Consider the following 22,023-nt stretch of genomic DNA (forward strand, 5'->3'; position numbering starts at 1 on the left):
GGAGGGAGTGAATGAACAGCGCTCTCTTCCACCCTCAATACCCATGGCTGAAGTGCCCTTGAGCAAGTCACTGAACCCCCAGTTGCTCCCCGGGCGCTGGATATAGTTGCCTACTGCTCCGGGTGTGTGTTCACTTCTCACTGCTGTGTGTGTGCACTTGGATGGGTTAAATGCAGAGCACCAATTTCGAGTATGGGTTACCATACTTGACAAATGTCACGACTTTCTTTTCGACTTTCATATAATACGACCAAATAATCTACAGCAGGAATGAGTATTTTTAAAATCCCAGTTGATCCTTAAAGATCCTAATAATGTATTATATATGAAAATGTTATGTTTGCACATGTATATAAAAAAAATTATATTTTGTATTTTTTTTTTTAATGAAAATGTAAACTGACACTAAGGCATATTGATGTGTGTGTGTGTGTGTGTGTGTGTGTGTTGCATACTAGTTATATAACATATATTATTATTTTATATAAAATAAACTAAATATGTTTAAACTTAATGTGCTTGTATATTTGAACAATGTTTTCACTAAAGATAAAATACAGGAAAACTTGAAGGCCAAAGGAGAGTGCGTTTCTCCAGCACAGCACGTGAGGGCGCTGTGAGGTCAGAGAGAGCAGTCAAGTGCTCGCGAAGTGCTCGTGAAGTACTCTTGCTCGAGTCTCCGCCTCTGCCAGCACCACCGCGGATGACGTTGAACAACAAAGATGGCAGGAGGAAACAGCAACTATTGGGAAGGTGAGGTGGCAAAGCGTTACAAATTCCGCTCGACCAAAACCTTTACTGCGCCTTGTTGTGGCTGATGACGAATTTTTTTTTTTGTGAGGTGTTTTTGGAGGTTTTTATGTGAAAGCTGTGTGGTTTTACGGTTAACTATCGCCGTTAGCATTAGCTCGCTAGTCCGCAGAAACGTCAGTGCTTCCGATTAGCCCCAAAAACCTGAGGAATACAGCGAGACATCTTTCATATCTCTTACATTAAACATCTGTCAGATGGTTTTCATTTTATACAGACTTTCTGTATTTAATGTAACACTAATATATATAAGCTGTCAAAAAAGTTAAGCAGCTGTTTGTATATGAAGATGGAACAAGATTTTTCACCAAAATAATACAATCTCATGGGCCGTATTTCAAAATCTAAAAAACTGCTTTCCTAGACAGCACTTGAGGGCATCATATCCACGTTTTGAATGTTCTTACGTGTTTGTGACTCTGTTGTGACAGTAAATATGAACTGTAAGGACCAGGTAGACTAATATGAATGTTTTGTCTTTTATAAGCAGTAATAACTACCAGCTTTAGTTGTCAGTGATGTGCTGTGTATCATTTTATAAAAATTACTGATGTTATTTTGTTATCTAATATAAACTGTCACTAACTCTGGTGACGCTGTCTTATATTTTTGAATGTATATAACCCCTTAAATGATTTACTGAATGTAATCTTTATTTTATTGCATGCTGACAGACCTGCGGAAGCAGGCGAGGCAGCTGGAGAACGAGCTGGACCTGAAGCTGGTGTCCTTCAGTAAGCTGTGCACCAGTTACAGCAGCTCTCGGGACGGCCGTCGAGGAGACAGGTGTGATGCCACTGTACCTCATCGAAGGAATTATAATGTTTTATAAATCGTCACCTTGGAATTATAAGGTTCTATGTGCATTCCGAGTAGTTTTGAGATATTGAGCTTCAAATTTTTGTGTTCCATTTGACTGTGTAGATAGAATCTTATTGTTTTTTAAATAAAAAGTCCCATAATGTACAGAACATTAAAAAATCTATCACATAATGTAAATACGTTGACACAGAATAAGAATATGTGAATAACTCAATTTTGACAAAAATGTCAGATAGAACCTTATAATTCCAAGGGGATGAAATCTCAGTATAAAGAATATGGTGGTAATAAAAACACTGTTCTGTTCTCTCTCTGTTCAGTAGTTCGGATACTACGCCTCTGCTCTCCAACTCCACTCAGGACAGAATGTTTGAGACCATGTCAGTGGAGATTGAGCAGCTGCTTGCGAAAGTAAGATCTCTGTAAAATGTGCCAATGTTAGGTGCCATATGTTTTCTTTATAGTCTTTCAACCTGACTGATTGACTGATAAAGAGTGTTTTTTCTTATGTCAGTAACTGATTTCTAGAGAGCAGGGTATACATTTCAGTATATACAGTACCACTAAAGGAAAACAAATAAGATAAATAAAATTGAAAAAGTTAATAAGTATGCAAATAAATAAGTACACAATTTAATTTGAATTTATTTATTTTACACATTATTAATTAGATGATTTACTAATGGTTTTGTCTCACTTTGTTCCTGTGTTTTAAAGCTTACAGGGGTAAATGACAAGATGGCTGAGTATACAAGCACACCGGGAGTAACGTCTCTGAATGCTGCTCTAATGCACACTCTCCAGAGGCACAGAGACATCCTACAGGTGAGTTTCTTAACATATATAATTATAATATGCCCAGCTATTATTATACATGAATATTAAACTACTGTTTTAAAGTTTGGGGTCAGTAAGGTGTTTATTAATGCAATTATTCTTTTTTTTTTTTAAGAAATTAATACTTTAATTTAGCAAGAATGCATTAAATTGATTGTTACAAAATATGTTTCATATATATATATATATATATATATATATATATATATATATATATATATATATATATATATATATATATATATATATATAGTTTTTTACTTTGTATTCATTAAAAAAATCCTGAAAAAAAAAAACTGTGTAACAGTTTCCACAATAATATTAAGCAGCAATATTAAAATGATTTCTGAAGGGTCATAAAGGCTGGAGTAATGGCTGCTGAAAATTCAGCTTTGTGATCAGAGGAATAAATTGCATAGAATGTTAAAATAACACAGCTATGTAGTAATGTTTCATAATGTTACTGTTTTTACTACATCTTTGATCAAGTAAATGCAGCCTAGGTGACCATAAAAGACAACCCCAAACTTTAAATAGTGTATTTATTACGAAGACTGTATTCTCAAGATGAAAGGGCACTTTCTGTATTTGACATCAGTATAGCTGGCTATGCTTATTTATAACCCCTTCATCGCTGTTTTCCTTCTGTAGGACTACACACATGAATTTCATAAAACCAAATCAAACTTCATGGCAATCAGGGAGAGAGAGGATCTTTTGGGATCTGTGAGAAAAGACATTGAGTGAGTTTTCTCTTTAATTTCCTTTTGAAACCAAAAAGGTTAAGAAGATCAATTCCATCTAATGTGCAGTTAGCCTGGATTATGAAAGCTTGTATATGGAATGATAGTTTTCTCCAAAAACATGGTTTCTGCTTACAATTCAAGCTGTCTGGTCTTTATACCTTCATGCTGTTTCATCCCAGAGCAAAGCATAAAAATTTGTTGAATCCAGGCCCTGATGAAATCTATGGATTTTTTCTTCGCATTTCAGGATTCTTCTGAATGGATTTAAAATTGTGTTAAACTGGTGTGGGAAAAACACACTCTTATTTTAGTATATTTAATAAATGAATACGTGAAGAACGTGCAAGCATTCTATGGAGTTCTGCAGTCACCGATTTGACGTGGTTCTGGTTGTAACCCTGAGATTGTGACTGCAGGGCTGCATAATGACTTATTGATCTGAGCCGCAATGCTCTAGCACTTCTATGGGCTGCTTATTTAATTTGTTTGCCTTGAAATAGTTGTGGTACCTTATATGATGAGAAAAACTCCATACTGCTCTTTGCAGTTGCTATTGAACTTATTTTTGTAGTCTAAATAAACTGACAGTCAGGGTTAGATTTGAGCTCAGTCCATCTCTCACAGTGCTGTATTTATAAAGCTTGTATTTACACAAGTTAGGGGTCCGTCCCTCTCTGCCTCATGTTCAGCTGCCTCCCACTCACCTGAACAGCAATAAACTTGTTTACCCAGAATAGAGAACAGCACCTCGGCAGATTTTATTCACTTGAGCATCAATTTGAGTGGGTTACTCTTAGAATGTTGCACAGATTTGATGAAATTATATATAATTCAGAGCATTCTGATTATTATTTATAACCTGAACATACATTGTTTTACTGCCGTTCAAAATTTGGAGTCGGTTAGATTTTTAATAAAATAGCTATGAAAGAAGTCTCTTGTCCTCACCAAGGCTGCATTTATTTGATCAGAAACACAGTAAAAACGGTAATGTTTTGAAATCATTTAAAATAACTGTTTTATATTTTAATATATTTTAAAATGTAATTTATTCCTGTTATACAAAGCTGAATTTTCAGCAGCATCATTACTCCAGTCTTCAGTGTCACATGATCCTTTAGAAATCATTCTAATATGCTTATTTGCTGCTCAGAAAACATTTCTGATTATCAGTGTTGAAGTTTTTTGATGAATAGGAGGAACAGCATTTATTTGAAAAATAAATCTTTTTCAGTAACATTACAAATGTCTTTACTGTCAATTTTGATCAGTTTAATGTGTCCTTGCTGAATAAAAATATTAATTTCTAAAAAAAAAAGATATCTTCCAGACCCCAACATTTTTAATTGTATGTCTTGTTTATAGATCATATTATCTGAATCCCACTATTGTTAAATTTATTGATTATTGTAAAGACATGATCTGTTTTAAGATTTTTACTTATTATTTGTCAATATTGTTTGTCAAAGTAAACATCCAAATAATTTAATGTATTATTCTGCAAAATAGTGTAGTAAAAAGTAGTTCGTTAATACAAGGTGTAATATTCATATTTACCCCCAGAGGGCGATGGTGCACCTTTTGTAACACTGCTGGATTTGCCAGCCAATGTAGAGCATTGTTTGCACACACATACCCAGTTACTTTCTGTCATGCAGACTGTGAAGGTTCTAGTTTCACCCGGGCCACCACTAAAGCATCACTCCTTGAGTTTGTGCAGTGCGTGTCATGCCTGCTGTGCTTCTCCTGTTACTGGGCTCCCCATCGATCAGCAGCTCAATGTTATAGAAATGTCAGCAGGCAGAAATGACAAAGCCCCCTGTGTGATTTAGTGCACTGCCCTTTAAATCCTTGTTGGAATGGTTAAGTTGGCTCTCGGCACCCTGTTGCTGTGATTGGTGTGGACTGACAGTTGATTTGACCAGCGGGCAGGTGTAATCCCATAGATACTGAATTAATATCCCTTCTACATCAGTCTGTTTACAATAGGTACATAGAAATCCTACCAGAGGGAGGAGCCTAGCTCAGATGAGGTTGTCGTTCAGGCTGCCATTTCTCACCCTCATAAACTCTCCCATCAGAGATGGAGATTTGTTTTAATTTGTGCTGTCAGGCCAGTGGGTGTCTTTAGAAAAGCCTAGCTGTTGTTGCACAAAGTAGGGGGGTGTTTTTGTCTTTCATTTTCTTGATGAACTCTTGGGAAAGGGCTGTTCTTCCCAGCACTGTATTCATTCATTATTTACACTAAATGCTCTCTGTGAGAGAGAGCTTATGCATGGCACAGGATGAAGAGAAACCCTCAATATTAACCCAACCCCCCACTTCATCTGAAGTGCCAGACTTTCTATAAAATGATGTTCATAAAATGCCACCTGGGTGATTGCATGATTCTGTTTAATAGTTAATTAATTTTCTTTTCTCTTGTCAGGACGTATAAGAGTGGCTCGGGGGTGAATAACAGGCGGACAGAGCTCTTCCTGAAAGAACACGAGCATTTGAGAAAGTAAGACCCTTCCTCTTCTGCTGTCTACTTGACGATATTCACAGTAGCACAATTGTCATGTGAAGAAATTATAAAATAATCATTTTACATTTGCCAGTTTTTCTTTAATGGGAAGGAGCAGCATTTAAAAAAATAATTCACATGGTACACATGGATTTAAAATGCAGTTTTTTTTTAAACTCCAGGTTTGGTGTGCTTTGTTTATAGGTCTGAAAATTTTGGCCAAAATTTTGTAATTTCTAATATTATTATGGTTAAAATAATAATTTTATTTATTACAGTACAACAGTAAAATTATAATATAGATGTGTTTCCTTTATTTTCTAATGTTAAATCATCAAGCTTTTTGGCAAAAAAAAAGAAAACTACAGGAAGCGCTTAAGCTGCTCTTTTGTTGGCCACAGCCAGTTTATAAGTTGTTTGAGGCATACATGTTACAAGAAATGAAGAAATCTGCTCAAATACAAGCAATCTGCTCCCAGACCCTGAAAACACTGGAAGTATGCATGTAATTGAATACAGTACTGTGCTTCACTCTGTAACTCACAGTGCATATATTTATTTAATTAAATTGCAGCCCTTAGCAATTAGATAATTACACTAAGCTGTATTGTGATTTTGATTTTATTTCAATTAAATGTTTCGCTCTACATGGTACTACATCTTCATTTCAACACTTTTTGATAAGATCAACACAACCACTAATAAAACAATAAAGATAGTGGTGCAATTCTAGTCAATCTAGAGTTTGTCAATGATTGAAGAGAGGAAGCAAACTTCAGAGGTGCCCACATTCAGTGAAGTGACACATTCAGGTGAAAGGGAGAGAATAAGACGCTCAAAGTGTAGCACTCTGTCACCCACTCACAGTGTCAGCCACTTCGTCAGGAATGGAGAAAGGTTACCTTTAATAGACACACTCTCATTCATCAGTAACTCAACAAGGCCGCTTGTCTCTCTTGCGCTGTTCTATGTCAAATTGATGACTTAAATTTGTGGAGTCATCGTAAGTGACTGCCCCGACTACTCGTGTAGGCATGGGGTGATTTGCTATAACAAAGGATGTAAAATTCACACTGGTTTAAAATGTTAAAATGAATCGATGGGCTGTGGTAAAGAATTTGACAGAGCATTTGCTCTGGGTCATTTGTTTCATAGCAAAGCCTCAGTGTATCAGTTTGCCAGAGGTAAGTAAAAGAGACCAGTGACAGAGACAAATATTACACTCACATGCTTAAAAGCTCATGTGGATTGATTATTGCCTAAGGAAAGCTTGGATAAACTGAAAGTTTAACTTCAGGAATTAAACTTACTTGCTTATGAAGGACTGTTCTTATTTTAATTTAATAATAAATATAAAAATTGTCAAAAACTTTATTTTTAAAAGCTATTTAATAGATGAATTCCTTGCCATGTATTTATATATTCTTCCATTCAAAAGACTTTCTGTTCATTATAAAATCACAGTTGAATGTATCACTGTTTTTACAAAAATGTTAAGCAGCACAACAGTTTTCAACATAGATAATAACAAAAAATCTGAAGGATCATGAGACACTGAAGACTAGAGTAATGGCTGTTTTGCAATTATAGGAATACAGTATACTTAAAAATATACGACAATAGAAAATGTTAAATTGTAATAATATTACACAAACTTAATATTTTCATATTTTGCATCAAATTAATACAGGCTTAATAAATATAGACTTTCAGAAACATATTTTACAGACCACAGACCTTTAAACAGTAGTGTATATATGAATATTCTGTGAAATATTGCAAACTATTAGGTGAAATATAAAGTATATTGTTCTTATACAATATATTTTTAATGTGCAATGACTAAAAATGAATAGGATTTTTTTTATTTGTTTATTTATTTTTTTTAATACCTTTAGGGCTTATAAATGGGAAAAATACTTGCGGAACCAAAAAAATGGGCGGTTATTGTTTTGCTGTATAGAGCCAGTTCAGATTCATATGCAGAGTCTCTCCATTGACCTGCTCCTCATGTGCAGAGTGGTAATTGGCACAGTTGAGACTGTAAGCTGGCTGAATGCTGAGTGTGTATGTGTACCTCTATCTGCCTGCAGTCCTGGCCACGTGCCCACTTTGTTTCTCAGCATTAGTGTGCCCTTACTTCTCTCAGCTCAGTGCCTCACACCAGAGTCTGCTGGGGGACAAACAAAAGGCATATCCACTTCATTTACTCTGTTAACATTTGCACTACTTTCTGTTGTCTATTCTTTCTTTTACTTTTTTAAGAAACTGTATTTACTATATCATACATTTATCTATGATAGAATATGATCCAGAATATCATACCAGTAGTGTTGTTGATGTACTGTACATCCATACGCTGCAAGATCACAAGAGCTGTGTATGTACGATTTGGGCTGTGGTTGTCTCCTCATCTTCCTTTCACATCCTTCTCGACTCTCATAGAGGAAGTAATCATTGGTGTTATAGCTCGAGCCCATTCCAGTGTAAACAGTAATTGAAGTCAATGCCATCAGGAATGCCATTTAAAGACATTAACAGCTGTGACAGTCTGACTCATAGATTACATTGAGCACTTAGAGAAAACAGGGAGGGAGATTGTGGAAACACATTGCAGAAAACTACTCAGGCAAATAAGGGAAGATCCAACGAGAAAAAAGCAAGCAGTAATACAATACTATATTGTTACAGGAAATATGGCTATTCTTAAGAGCTTTTTTACATTTCTCAAAATGTTTTTGTTCTGTTTTGCTCCTTTATAGAACTTACAATCATTAAGTATCCTGCTGACTAAAGTAGGCCTAAATAACTTAGGAACTTAGGACCTTATGACCTGAAGACTAAAACTGGTTCTTATCATGCTGCTTAAATTTTGATGCTCACACGTTTGGAAGGTTCTATTAAAAAGAAAGCTTATCAGATTATATTATGAAGAATAATACTACAGGAGGCATGGCAGGACCTTAGTTCTTCAGTAGTCTTGTCTGATATGGTTTATATGACAGGAATGCTGGCTGCAAAGAGCATGAAGAGCAAGCATCTCTAGATCCATTATACATTTACTGGAAATGTCTGGCCATATTAGTGCTGTTTATATCCAAAGCAGACTTAAAGCAATTACACAGGTCAGCTCCTCTTATTCACAGCTGGTTGAAAATACACAGACATTAATGTCTGGGTTGATCCAAGAATATCTTAACATTCATCTCTTTCTTTCAGAAAGATGGGAGATTAGTATGTGTACGAACAGTTTTTATGTTCTGTAAAGTATGTAATTTTAAAACGGTTTATTTTTTGAACACACAATGCATTAAGTGTGCGCAAAAATATTCTACAGGTATAGATATATTTTATTTTATTTACAGAAATGTACAAATAATGCACATACATGCTGTGATACCTATTGGTTCTGCAGTTTCCCCAACAATAGCTTTCTAATGTTTGCAGTTTGTCACGTCCCTCTTACTCTCCTTGCATATCACTAAATCTGAAGTGCTGAGCACAATTCTTTATTGGGACACAAGCACAGGGCAAGCAGGGAGGCTTGATTTTCACTCACAGCTCTGCGTGTGTGTGTGTGTGGAGACAGAAGGACTCTGCAGTCATGCCTGTGTGAGTTTTGGCCCGTCTCCACTCCTATCAGAGGCAGCTAGCAGGTTAATGAGAGTCTTTGAAAGTCATATTCAGAATTTGATTAGCGTACGGCTTGGTAAACTTTCTAACATGAAATGCCATTTTGAATTTATATTAGTAAGTGAAGTGCCATTTTAAATTTATATTAGTAAGCACTGTGCCTATTATTATACAATATATTACAGTATATTTAAGTATATTTTATAAGTATATTTTGTGGTGTTGTGTAGGGTATTTTGAAATAAAAAAGCAGATTGAAGTGGTTCAATCAAGTTTTTACTTACATTTTGTGCATAGAAAGTGTTAATTTTAGGCCCTGATTTGACCATTTCTAAGATAAGCAGCTAAATAAAAGTTAGTAATGCTCCTTTTTAATATCCTTGTTGCACTTGTTATATGTGCTCACTATACTGTAGTAATAACAGTAAATTATGCATGATCACAAGCAACTAACTCTAAACCAAATCCATGCACTAACCATATAATAAGTGCATTGTGTTAATGAATTACTCAGTACTTAATTTTGTGTAATTACATTATAACAACAGTGTAATTACACTAAAACATGGACACCTTAAAGTGAAACCTAAAATTCTTAACAAAATTTTCCTTTCTCTTTGTTTTGGATGTGTGTTCAAGAATTTATGCTTCTGTATGTCCCAATTGGTTGCTGATCCGTTCTCTGCTGACATCTTAAGACTTTTAAATACAATTACATTATGCCTTGGAATCCCTTGATTCCATTTTTAAAGCTGTTATTATATTGTAGGAAATTGTTATTGTACTTCAGGTGGACACTTGGGATCAGAGCAATGTAGAGTTTCCAAGATGTCCATTTATTTATTGCATTGGAAATGCATTTGAATTGTGCCCGTACAGCAACAGTCCATTAGCTCATCTAGAAGAGACTCTCTCTCTAGCTCTCTGGATGTAGGGATTCAGTATGGCGACTTTCCCACCAAAAACAATCAAACAGATCAAAGTACAAATGATAAAAATTAGTTTAGCAAAAAGCAAATGACCTTGAGTCTTAATTTCTCCTACACTCATCATGGTGCGACTGGAACAAAGCACACCATTAAATGAGAAACTTATGCCAAAAGCTTTTGTAGTTCCATTATCAAGCCCACAGTGTTTTTCTCACTAGGTCTCTGTGGTTTTGGGAGACCGAAAACTCAAACGTCATGCCATGTCATTGGAAAGCTATGGCCAGACATAATAACAGAAGCTGAACAACTATTTTTTTTTTTTACTTGGCCAATGAGCTCTCTCTTCTAGTTCTTTATCATATTAACGTGTTCTCTGTATCAAAGGTAACATCTCCACTGTAGTTTCATGAATGAAGGATCCAGCAGATGGAGCTCACCTGCCTGGGGCTCAGACGTCTCTCACATTCTCCTTCTGTCAGCTCTGTGGAGCTGGGATATAAATCTTGCCTCACATAGGTCGGCCAATAACAATGAGGTGGATTTTTTGATGAGCCAGCAAGATTCCTCTTTGTGCCAGCTTTAGAAAAAAAAAAACAGCAAAACTGGCTTCATGACTGATGATGAGGACTCATTTAAGTACATTTCTTAATTTTAAACCCATGTTAAATGTCCAGTGCTTAGCTTTGGTTTTTAGAGGGTGGGACTTCCCATCTCTTCCATGGCTTAAAATGGACTGCATGGCAGCAGCAGTCAGGTGGAGCATGGGGTGTCTATGGTGCAAACATCACCCTTACGTCTGCCCTGTAATGACAAGGAGTATGAGTCAGTAGATGTACATTATCAGTCAGAAATTTGGACACACCTGTTTTTTTTTTTCTTCTGTCGGTCATCAAAATCCTTTGATCTATATTAATTTTATTCTTGAATGCTTAAAATTACCCTTCACCATCAGTGAGCTGGTGTGATTTTGTTTCTTTTTTCTTTTTTTTTAATTATGTTTAATAATGTTTTTGAAAGAATTCTCTTATGCTAACAATACGTTTATTTAATCAAAACCAAAATCTAAATAACAAAAACAGTAATATTTCTAAATATTATTACAATTTAAAATGGCTGTTTTCTATTTTAATCAAGGTTAAATTGTAATTTATTCATGTGATGGCAAAAGCTGAATTTGTAGCTCCAGTCTTCTGTCACATGATCCTTCAAAAAAAGTTCTACTTCTAATATAATGATTTGGTGCTTAAGAAACATTTCTTATTCTTGCCAATGTTAAGAAAAAAAAAAAAAAAAAAAAGCACACAAAAATTTTATTATATATATATATATATATATATATATATATATATATATATATATATATATATATATATATATATATATATATATATATATATATATATATATATATGAGTAAACAAATTAATAATAATAATTTGTTTTGATGAATTATTTTTTGTCATTTGTTATTAATGAATTTGCTATTATTCTGGAAAAAACAAAAAAAAAACAAATACAAATCTAGACACAAATCTACAGAATGGGAGGAAATGTGAGTAATGATTGCTATTAAAAACTACAGAACCACAATGTTATAATTTGCCTGTGCAGGCAAATTTACAGCCACATGATTTAAAGTTATCTTTCATGTCCATAACACAAACATTGCGGTTATGTGCCAAAATTTTGGGATAGAAGGGTTAAGGATTTAATTTAAAAAAAGACAGAGCAATACTAATAGTGATGTTTTGATAAAGCAAGCCCAACTAATACTGAATGAGTAAGTGTGTCCAAACCTTTACTGGTGTTGACATTACTAGATTGTTTCAGAATATTGGTACCAGAAGCATACTGCATTTAGTTGCACTAATGCATTCTAGTGAGAACCAAAACTGTACTTCTTAGCTGAAAGTAAAAAGTTTTCCAGAAAACATTGAGGCTGAAGGTGACAAAGACAGTGAGAGGTAAAGGAAGAATGGTTTTAAATTACCTTTATGCTAATGTACCCATTAATGACTGCAGAAACCGAGATTTAGGGATCGTTTTCTCCACCAGTGGAGCTTTTGTGTCTCATACATTGCGCCAGAACCCTGACATCTTTCCATTGCCCGTCTGCCTCACAGCCAATAGAGTACTACACTAAATCCTTCAGCTAAATCCAGGGCTTGTCTCAGCCTATAAAAACACAGCAAGAATTGGACCTTGATCCCCCTCCCAGATGCAGTAATGCACATTTATTTTTAATAATTCCAGAATTTCTTGAATATTTTCGAATGATGACTCAAAAATGGATCATTAATCTAGAGTTTTGAATCCATTCATTAAAATGACAGTTCGAACTGCTTCACAGAAAGGAACTGTACATACTATAATTTTTGCGTCTGAAGTTTAAGTAAAAAAAAAAAAAAGTTTTAATATTTTTCCCATTCACATTTGCTAGACAAATATTTTTTTAATATGCAGTATTTTGGCAAGCAGTAAATTAAGTATTGATTTTTTTTTTCATGAATTGTAGGTCTTAACTGTTATCTGTGTTAAATCTTAGACTGTCATTTATGCACATTTCCAAGAAAATGTAAATATATCAAATACATCAATATGATGCCTGAACCCATTAAGCAGCTCAGGAAATGGCTTACCCTGAAAGGCTGTTTGTCAGTACAGTACCAGCCGTGTGCTGCATGTGTTTGCATTAATTAACATTGAATAGATTAAAGGATTCATTTAGATTGGTTTATTTAATTTTAGATTAAAGGTTTGCATTTTTCTTGGACAATTAGATATTAGCTCAGTTTAGAAGGCAAAGCTGATTTAATTTTTACCTTATCAGTGAAGTTCGTCAAATTGTGCAGTTGAACATGTCGCATTTTGTTTTGTTTCTTGTAAATGGGTACTTTTCCCAGGCATAGTCATATAGTGAGGAGGTCAGATTTGTTCATACTTCAACCCTGGAGACAATTATCTAATGACTTCACTGCTTTGTTTTGCTTTTTGTATTTTCTCTGAAACATTATCAGTATCAATCCTAATTGGCGAATAAAATGCTGAGCACATTGTTTGCTTTGAGCACTTCTTGAAACACAAGCCTCAAGGGGGCTATAGGGTATGACATACATTTGTGTGTGTGTCTGTAGGGGTTGGTTATTGGGCCCTCTGGAATAGGACCATACACCAAGCCTTTTATACATCTCTTGTGTATTTCTCAGGTGAAGGTGGGGGGGGGGGGGGGGGGGGGGGGGGCTGTTGTGGGTTAAGCATTATTTCCAAATAACACTGCTCAGGGTATGATTCCTGGGATGAATAGTAAATAACTTTAAATTTGTGTTTGAAATATACATTTCCGTGCAAAAAAAAAACATTATTATTTTTTTTTTTAGAAATTAATATTCTTATTTAGCTAATACACTGACTGTAAATTTATCAAAGATGACAGTAAAGACATTTATAATAAATGCTGTTCTTTTGACTTCATCAAAGAATCCTGATGTATCATGGTTACCAAAAAAAAATATTAAACACACAGGATCATGTGACACTAAAGACTGGAGTAAATGCTGCTGAAAATTCAGCTATGGCATCACAGGAATAACTACATTTTATAATGTGTAAGGAATAATGTACATTCATCTGGTTGTTATCACAGAATAACCTTCAACCGGGTGATCAGGACCCCGGCACAAAGCGGATTACACAACTTCCCGTACAAGTAAATAATTGGACACGGTATATTGATTTGAGTTGAAATATGTTATTAGCTCACTGAACGCAAAGCTTCCGTGAAGAAAACAGTTGTTATTAAGAAGCTTTTAGCCAAGACAAAGGAACAAGTTGAAATCAGACAAACATTTAAGAAATGCGGTACAGCCATACCACTTATTACACAGCTTTTAACCACATAAATAATTATAGGAAAAAGAAGTATTGCTTTAAGATGGAAATGTTTATTATTTTATAATCTATTATGGTATACAAATCAATCATCATAGTAAGGAGATAAACACGGCAGCAATATTGCAGTACTGTTAATACTGAAGTCCTCCAATTTAATTTTTAACACAATTGTTAATTATAACAAGAAAGCAGTAGCTGCTTTTAAATAAAAACAAGAGAGAGCGAGATACCCGGATGGGCGATATGTTATTCAGTGTTGCTACTGACAAATGGTTGTTATCGGGAAGTAACACACCTCGAAATGTCACGACTGACCAATTCTAATCAAGAATTCCAGAGAGCTGTGAAATAGATTAAAATAAAAAAATTACATTATAATGCTATTTCACAATATTACCTTTTTTACTGTAATTTTTAATCAAATGAATGCATCCTTGGTGAGAATAAGACTTTCAAAGACATAAATATATCTTATTGACCCCAAACTTTTAAATGGTAGTGTACAAATTCTAAACTTCCATATCAACAATTTATTAAATGATTGGATTTCATGAGCATAATAAAATACTCCCTGTAGTCCAGATGTGTATGCCAGCAACCCGAGCTTTGCTGAAAGCTTTACAAACCTAAATTGTATCACCGCAATTTTAAGATTGGCAGTCATGTGTGATACTAGCTAATGTAATTGAACTAATAGCCCTGCTGTTGAGTTCGAAATGGATGAGGCTTAATGGGAAGACCGACTATATATTCTAGAAGTTTTTGCATTGTCCTCTAACTAACTTTCTCACTAGCTGATTTATTTCCTTTGAATTTAACTTTTGTTGTAGGAAACCAGGTGGATGTATGTCTGATGCCGATGATGTAGATTAATGAGGCTTAAGGAAGCCTTATTAATTATTTATCAAGATAAAATGCAGATGATGGTAAAGGAACCTGTTTAGTCGAGTCCCACAGGATGCTAAATATTTGCCCCGCTAATTGCAAACTAAACTGTGCAAAATCAGCATCATTAGTGCCCACTGGGACAATTTATAATGATTAGTCTAGTCGAGAACTTGGATACTTTGTCTTTGCCCATTCAGTGTTTTGGCTTCTTGATCAAACAAAGCTCTTAAGATGACAGCCATTTGACAGAGCAGAGCTTCTTGCATCAGTTTTGCTGCACTTTTCCTTTCTTCAAAGCATTTATAAGCAGGTACCAAGATACATGTTCATGTGCCTGTGAAGACAGAGACCTGTTTTGCAGTAGTGGAGCTGAACGGCGTGTGGACCATTAGGCTCTATTCTCCCAGCTGCTGTGTGTGTGCCAGATTTCTTTTGCCTCTGCTGACAAACCATGCAGACAGAAAGAGGCATCGGAAGGAGAATTTGCAATCTCATTTTTGCTCGTGTAATCAAAATTGGAGCTCTCTGTCACACTGAAAACCATTTGTCTGGGAATTGAGGACTTTCTTTCCCCGGAGGTCTTACTGGCCCTGAGACTTTGTCATCTAAATTGACGGAGGATGTGATTGTGAGCCAGCATAGAATTTCATTCCCACCCTGAAGGCCTGCATCTCCTTTTCGGAAAGAAAAATGGCCATGGTGTGGGATTGAGACATTCCAGTATAGACACAGTAATGCAAGATTGAAGAATTGTTCCTGAAAGATAATTTCTAAGCAATAATTGCAGTGACGATCTGTGAATCTATTTGTATCCCAATCAGTATAGTCTGTTAAGTCTCAAATGGGATTTTATTTACTCATTTTGCTGTTAAGGTGTGAATTTTTATAGCAGAATTGTAGGTAGTTTTGTATATGTGATGTACATTACTTGGCAAAAAATGGACTCGCATGATGAACATATTTAGCTATTTCAGCTGTACCCATTGTTAATAGGTGCATAAAATTGGTTTTGAAAATAAATGTGCAATGCATATGGATGTAGTCATTGAGTGTCCACATATTTTTAGTCAATGCCGATAGTAGTCCTTTATTGTAATGCTTATTAAACCAGATTTGTTGAAAAACATTCTGGTGTCCTTGTGACGTAATCAGTATTCACTGGATGTTTGCCATAGATTGACTCCTTTAACCTGACTCTCAAAGATGAGAGAGGGCTCCAGTAATTCACCTGATTATCATTGACTAAACACCTTTCTTTTTCCTTTCTTGTTTCCTTACAGCTCAGATCGGCTTATTGATGACACAATAAGGTGAGTCTAACTTCATACAAACAGTTCAGACACTTCTTACACCGGATATGCATTCATAAATGCAACAGTTTCCAGTTGTATTTGTTTTATTAAAATAAAACCAAGGGTCATGAACTCAAGGAGGAAGATCTCAGTTGATGGAGAGATACAAACAACTGACCCATTGCTTTTGCATTGAGTTGATATTGCTAGTTTAGAACTACAAGTGAATTTAGACTCTAAAGTTCAAAAATGAAAATGCTGTCATTTATTAACCCTCACGTCATTTCAAATCTTTCTTCTGTGGAATTTTGAAGAATGAATGTTTTTCAACATATAGTGAAATTCAAAGGGGACCGAAAGAGTGTTAAGTATTATATATATATATATATATATATATATATATATATATATATATATATATATATGTTGTTGTTACACCTATATATATATATATAAATATTTTGAAATTCTATACAAATATTTTGAAATTGCTTTTATTTGATATTTTTCAGTTCATTTTAATGTTTGATATTTAGTCAATTTTTGTGCTTTTTATTATTATTATTATTGTTGTTATTTTTATATATTTAGGTTTGAAGTCTAGTTTCAGTTATTGTTTATTTCTAGTTAGTACTTTTAGTGCTTTAACTTTCATTTAGTTTGTTTTTTTCTGAATATTTATATTTTTATATGTTTTAGGCTTATTTCAATTAACTAAAATGTGTTTAAAGGGGTCATATGATGCTTTTTTAAATATCATTATTTTGTGTATTTGTTGAGATACAGAATATGTTGACATGCTTTAATGTTCAAAAAACACATTATTTTTCAAATACTGTACATTATTGTAGGTCCTCTATACCCCGCCTTTCTCAAACGCATCGTTTTTTTATAAAGTCCCTCTTTCTGACAAGCGCAGTCTGCTTTGATTGGCCAACTGACCCAGTGCAGTTGTGATTGGCCGAACACCGCAAGCACTCGTCGGAAATGAAACCCCCCTTTCCATAATCGTGAGCTTCATCATTCAAAATAAATGTAAAGACCATTGATAACGTCCTTAGTTTTACCATCAGTGCAAGCCCGAAAGGGGAACAGTCACGTGACAGACACGGTGATGAAGCTTGTATGTGTTTGCAGTCTGGACGGTTAAGACAGCTGATTCCACTGTGTGACCCTGTCTCTCTCTCTCTCTCTCACACACATGCGCGCGCGTACACACACACACACACACACACACACACACACACACACACACGACACGCAAAACTCCACAGTTGAACAGTCAATAGCAAATACTTTAACTAATAACAAAAGATACTTACAGTAGCTGATTCAGGAGCACCAGATTGTCGTAGCAAAGTCAGAATTACCTCCTCTCCTAGGTTCAAGAAACGGTCATCCATAAAATGCATTGCTGTTCTGTTGTAAGTAATCTTAAAGCTTCTTAAATGCATCTACTTTCGGAAGGCCACAAGTGCTTTTGCTGTCACCTAGATACACACAGCATCTCCCTGACATGACTGCTTAAAAACTAAATGCGGTTACTGAAACCACGCCTTCTTTCTTTGCGTGAACATTTGGGCGGCATTACGCAAGTATTTCCACATAGTGACGTAGAAATATGGTGTTTGAATGAGTCATTTTAGGGGGCGTGGCAGAGTTAAATTTGATAAAGAATATTTCTTTGGATTTGAGATTTTAGTCTTTGCAATTTTACGGATCTTCTTCATGCACCAAGAGCTTGTAACACTCCAAAGAGAAAGGAAAATGTTAAATCACATCATATGACCTCTTTAATAGTTTTAGTTCATTATAGTAACTCTGGGCCAAAATAACACTAGACCCTATTGACTTCAATTGTATAAACAAAATAACATACATTTTCAAAATATGTTCTTATGAGTCCTGCAGAAGAAAGTAAGTCATTCAAGTATGGAATAACATGAGAGTGAGTAAACAGTGAATCATAATAATTTTCCCTTTAAGGGAAACTAACAGAAAAGCGTGTCATTTGCATAAATCGGACAGTTTTGCCTTTTTCCTGAGGTGGTTTAGTAGTGAATATTGTGCTGCTGGGCACTACCATCTTTCCCTCCCTGCAGATCTATGCTGCGGCATGAGAGCAGCTTACACTTTTACTGCTGCACCTAGGGGAACCCCAAAGCTGGCGACCGGCACTGGTGCTTAATTAAGTCGGCTCCTGGTCCGTGCAGCTTTTTTTATCCCACCTCAGTCTTATTCAAGCAAAAAATTATGCTATATCAGCTGCTTATAATCATTATCTTCCCTTTGTACCACCCACAGCCAGGAGCCACCAAGATGAGAGCTCATTGTTTAATGTTTCATCATAGCTCTCATCGCTGAGGAGTGTGGGCGCTCACGTTTCTCTTTTAATGATGTCAGATTGGTATACCTCCTTGCAGGTAACATATTCAAATACACACCCAAATATGAAGTTTAGGAGATCCGATTAAGCTTGTGTGTTCTTCATTTCGTGGTATACAGATGCTCAGGAGTATGGGCTGAAAACAAAAGTTAAACAGATGATAAAGGCCATCTATAGAGGCGTCACCACAAAAACTCATATCAAAATATCAAAATAACCGAGGGCACCTGAGAGTACAAAACACCGGAGACCTTTTGTTCCCTCAGGGTGCACTGTCTTGTTTAAAGTGCTTGTTTGTGTGACTGGGGTTTGGCTGCCTAATTTATCCTCGGAGATCAAGAAACTAGCACCTCAGTGGTCAGTGCATTGCACACTGCTTTAAAGTTGTGTTGTCTTGCTCTAATTTCACAAGTTTTGCCTCAAACACATGCTGGTTGAGGTCTGTTTTATGTGGGTGTGATAGATAAGCTCTCCTGTTCATTGTGATTGAGGTGAAGGGGTCTGCTTGAACACTTGTGATAAACTATATCTGATGGCTTTTGTGCCGCAGAGTAGGGCAGACAGGAGTTTAATGGTGCCAGTGCTTTGGTTTGCACTCACAAACCTGCCGAGTGGGAGTTGGAGTGAGCTGTAGTGTCACACAGCAATTTAATCTTCTCCACTAGGAACAAGAAAGCACGACTCAGCTGAAGAAAACAAATAAATGGTGGGAGCAGACCTATCCAAAAGTGTAATTACAGCATTCAGCAATACAGAATTAAAATGCATTAAAGGGATATTACACCTAAAAATGTATTTACTGACCCTCATTTCGGTCCAAACTTTTGTAATGTTCTTTCCTTTATAAAGCAACCCTATACATTCGTGCTTCCCATTTCTGTGTTATTAAGCTTTGTAAAAAGACACTAATGTGTAACACACATGGACCATTTTATGATACTTTTATGGTTTTCCCTATCCTTTTTGAAGCTTTAAAGCTTCAGTTTCCATTATAATAATGGAATAGAATTAACCGTGCATTCTTCATCTTTTTGACCCATTAAAGAAAGTTAGTCATAAATAAGTTTGGAATAACATGAGTGTGAGTAAATGATGACAGAATTTTCATTTTTGGATGAACTGTGACTTAACCTAGGACAAATAATGGCTTTTGCAGGAAAACCTCTGATTTGTCCAAAATATGAGGTGTTCACTTTCTGCAGTGTCAAGGGAAATGGATATGTAATGGTTGGTCACTTTTCTGCATACTTTTGGTTTCTAGCTGTGTGTGGCCAACGTCTCTGGAGCATTACATCAATGCAGCTTCTGCCTTCCTGTCTGAAATCAAACCTAGTGAAAGAGACATTTGCTGTCTTTGGGAGACTTTTTCCTGCGTCTGCAGTCCTGACAGCTGCTGCGCCCTTGACGCAATGATCGGAGCACTTTTTGACCACTTCCAGTGCTGTGATAGGCCAGTGCCAAAAAATCTACTCTTCTGTTTTATTCATTTATTTTTATTCATTTTATTTTTTCCCCACAGCATTGCAATGGCAACCAAGGAGAACATGACCTCCCAGCGAGGTTTGTTGAAGTCTATACAAAGCAGGGTCAACACCCTGGCCAGTATCCTTGATTTCTATAAGGGGCACATGTATGCATTAGGCCTGCGTAATGTATCAGTGCAATATTGGTTTTTAAGTGGAGATGCACATTTCCCGTTTTTACATTTAGATTACATTTGTCATTGAGCACTCCCTAAGTTAAAAACACAATTTATTAACACTGTTAAATGTAATCTATCAACATCAGAATTGTAAGGTCTAAAATGTAATATGCCATGAAAAATACTTGCTGTCTACAGTATATTTGAGGCAATGCAATCTGCTGTATACTTGTACTTCCTTAACTGACCCCTACTTCAGACCGTTTCCCTGCCATCAATAACCTAATACAGCGGATCAACTTGAGGAAGAGACGGGACTCATTAATTCTGGGAGGAGTCATCGGCATCTGCACCATCCTTCTGCTGCTATATGCATTTCACTGATGGACAGGGGAGCTAACCGACTTCTTTTGGGGGGGGGTTCTGCAGAGCAGTGGCGAAGCCTTGAGAAAGGGCTCAATGAGAGGTGGACCATTGGGGCCACAAAGCAGAAGCCCACCTGGCCTAGTCTGGTAACAAGATTGATTGTGGCCAGCATGGACCTTATTTGTATTTAGCATTGGGAGGGGTTTAGCTCTAACAGCCTTTTTTTGTTTCTGTACTACAAACAATGCGCTGTTCAGATGTGAACTGGGACCCAAGACCAAATTACTAACAGGACTAGATTTCAATGTGCATATTATAACACAGTGGCTTTGAGACAAGAGATATGCTGTGAAGCATCAACATTGCATTGTGCTGTTCCTGTATATTATTAATCGGAAGAGGGTTTTAATTTGATGATCCTTTTAGTAAGAGGGTTTCTCATCATGCTGTGTACTTTGTGAATTAATAAATTATTCATATACATGATATAAAAAATGTGTGTCAAACACTAGAGGTCCGTCCTCTAAAGCTTCTATTTTTTAGATATTTCTAAACTCTTTCATCGATGACATTTTACACTGGAGAAGGCAGTCCAAAAATAAAACACTTGCATTGCAGCATTTGACGTCTAACCCTTCTCTTTCAAGGTGCTGTTGCTTTATGCTTTTACTGATGTGTCTTTAAGTTGAGAGCAGGTTCAAGTTAAGAATATCTGGCTAAACCAACAAGCCTGCACTCGCAGCCCACTTGTCTGCTGACTTACATCCACACATCTCCTCCTATGGAACTGGAGCGTGAGAGACAGAAGCAGGCCAGAGCTTTAACATGATGAATATACAAGCTGAAAAGCATTGATCCAGCCAAGTGAAAAACTAGCACAGGGATTGCATGTAGAGGTAAGACCAGCACTCTACACAGCAGAGTTGGAGGAAAGAGAAGGAAGGATTGGAAGTCTTAATGTCACCACCTGTTTCTCTATCCCTCTTGTGTTTACAAAAGATGTGGCATCTATAAAAGTGTGCATTTCTGCGGAGTCCCTCACATCTGGAGCTATATGCCATAGTTTGACTAGAGTCTGTTTGCCTGAGGTATTTCCATAGATGCATAAAGTGAGGGATGTTCACACAAAATCAACATAATCACTCAATGGAGAGATCAGCTTCCCCAAAACGATAAACTAGATTGGGCTATTGGAAACTAAAAAAAAAATATATTTCTTCCTTTTTCGTTTGTTCCCTTTTGGTCCATTATCTAAAGGTCACATCAGTCTCTTGC

The 22,023-nt window shown here is 35.9% G+C and overlaps 1 protein-coding gene across 2 annotated transcripts; it reads left to right on the forward strand.

The window, feature by feature from the left end:
- Window positions 1–598: 598 nt before the first annotated feature.
- Window positions 599–21,368, forward strand: LOC109060341 (Golgi SNAP receptor complex member 1). 2 transcript variants are annotated; one of them, XM_042739550.1, is made up of 9 exons: window positions 599–753; window positions 1,485–1,596; window positions 1,953–2,043; window positions 2,350–2,457; window positions 3,121–3,212; window positions 5,644–5,718; window positions 16,343–16,372; window positions 20,260–20,342; window positions 20,642–21,368. In XM_042739550.1, the coding sequence occupies exons 1-9, from the start codon at window positions 723–725 to the stop codon at window positions 20,764–20,766; spliced, it is 747 nt and encodes a 248-aa protein (XP_042595484.1). In that variant the 5' UTR covers window positions 599–722; the 3' UTR covers window positions 20,767–21,368. The 2 variants fall into 2 exon arrangements, with proteins under 2 accessions (XP_042595484.1, XP_042595485.1); XM_042739551.1 differs by having other exon boundaries at window positions 1,956–2,043.
- The last annotated feature ends 655 nt before the right edge of the window (window positions 21,369–22,023 follow it).

The sequence above is a fragment of the Cyprinus carpio genome, chromosome B15 (assembly GCF_018340385.1).
Source record: "Cyprinus carpio isolate SPL01 chromosome B15, ASM1834038v1, whole genome shotgun sequence".
In the NCBI taxonomy this organism is placed as follows: Eukaryota; Metazoa; Chordata; class Actinopteri; order Cypriniformes; family Cyprinidae; genus Cyprinus; species Cyprinus carpio.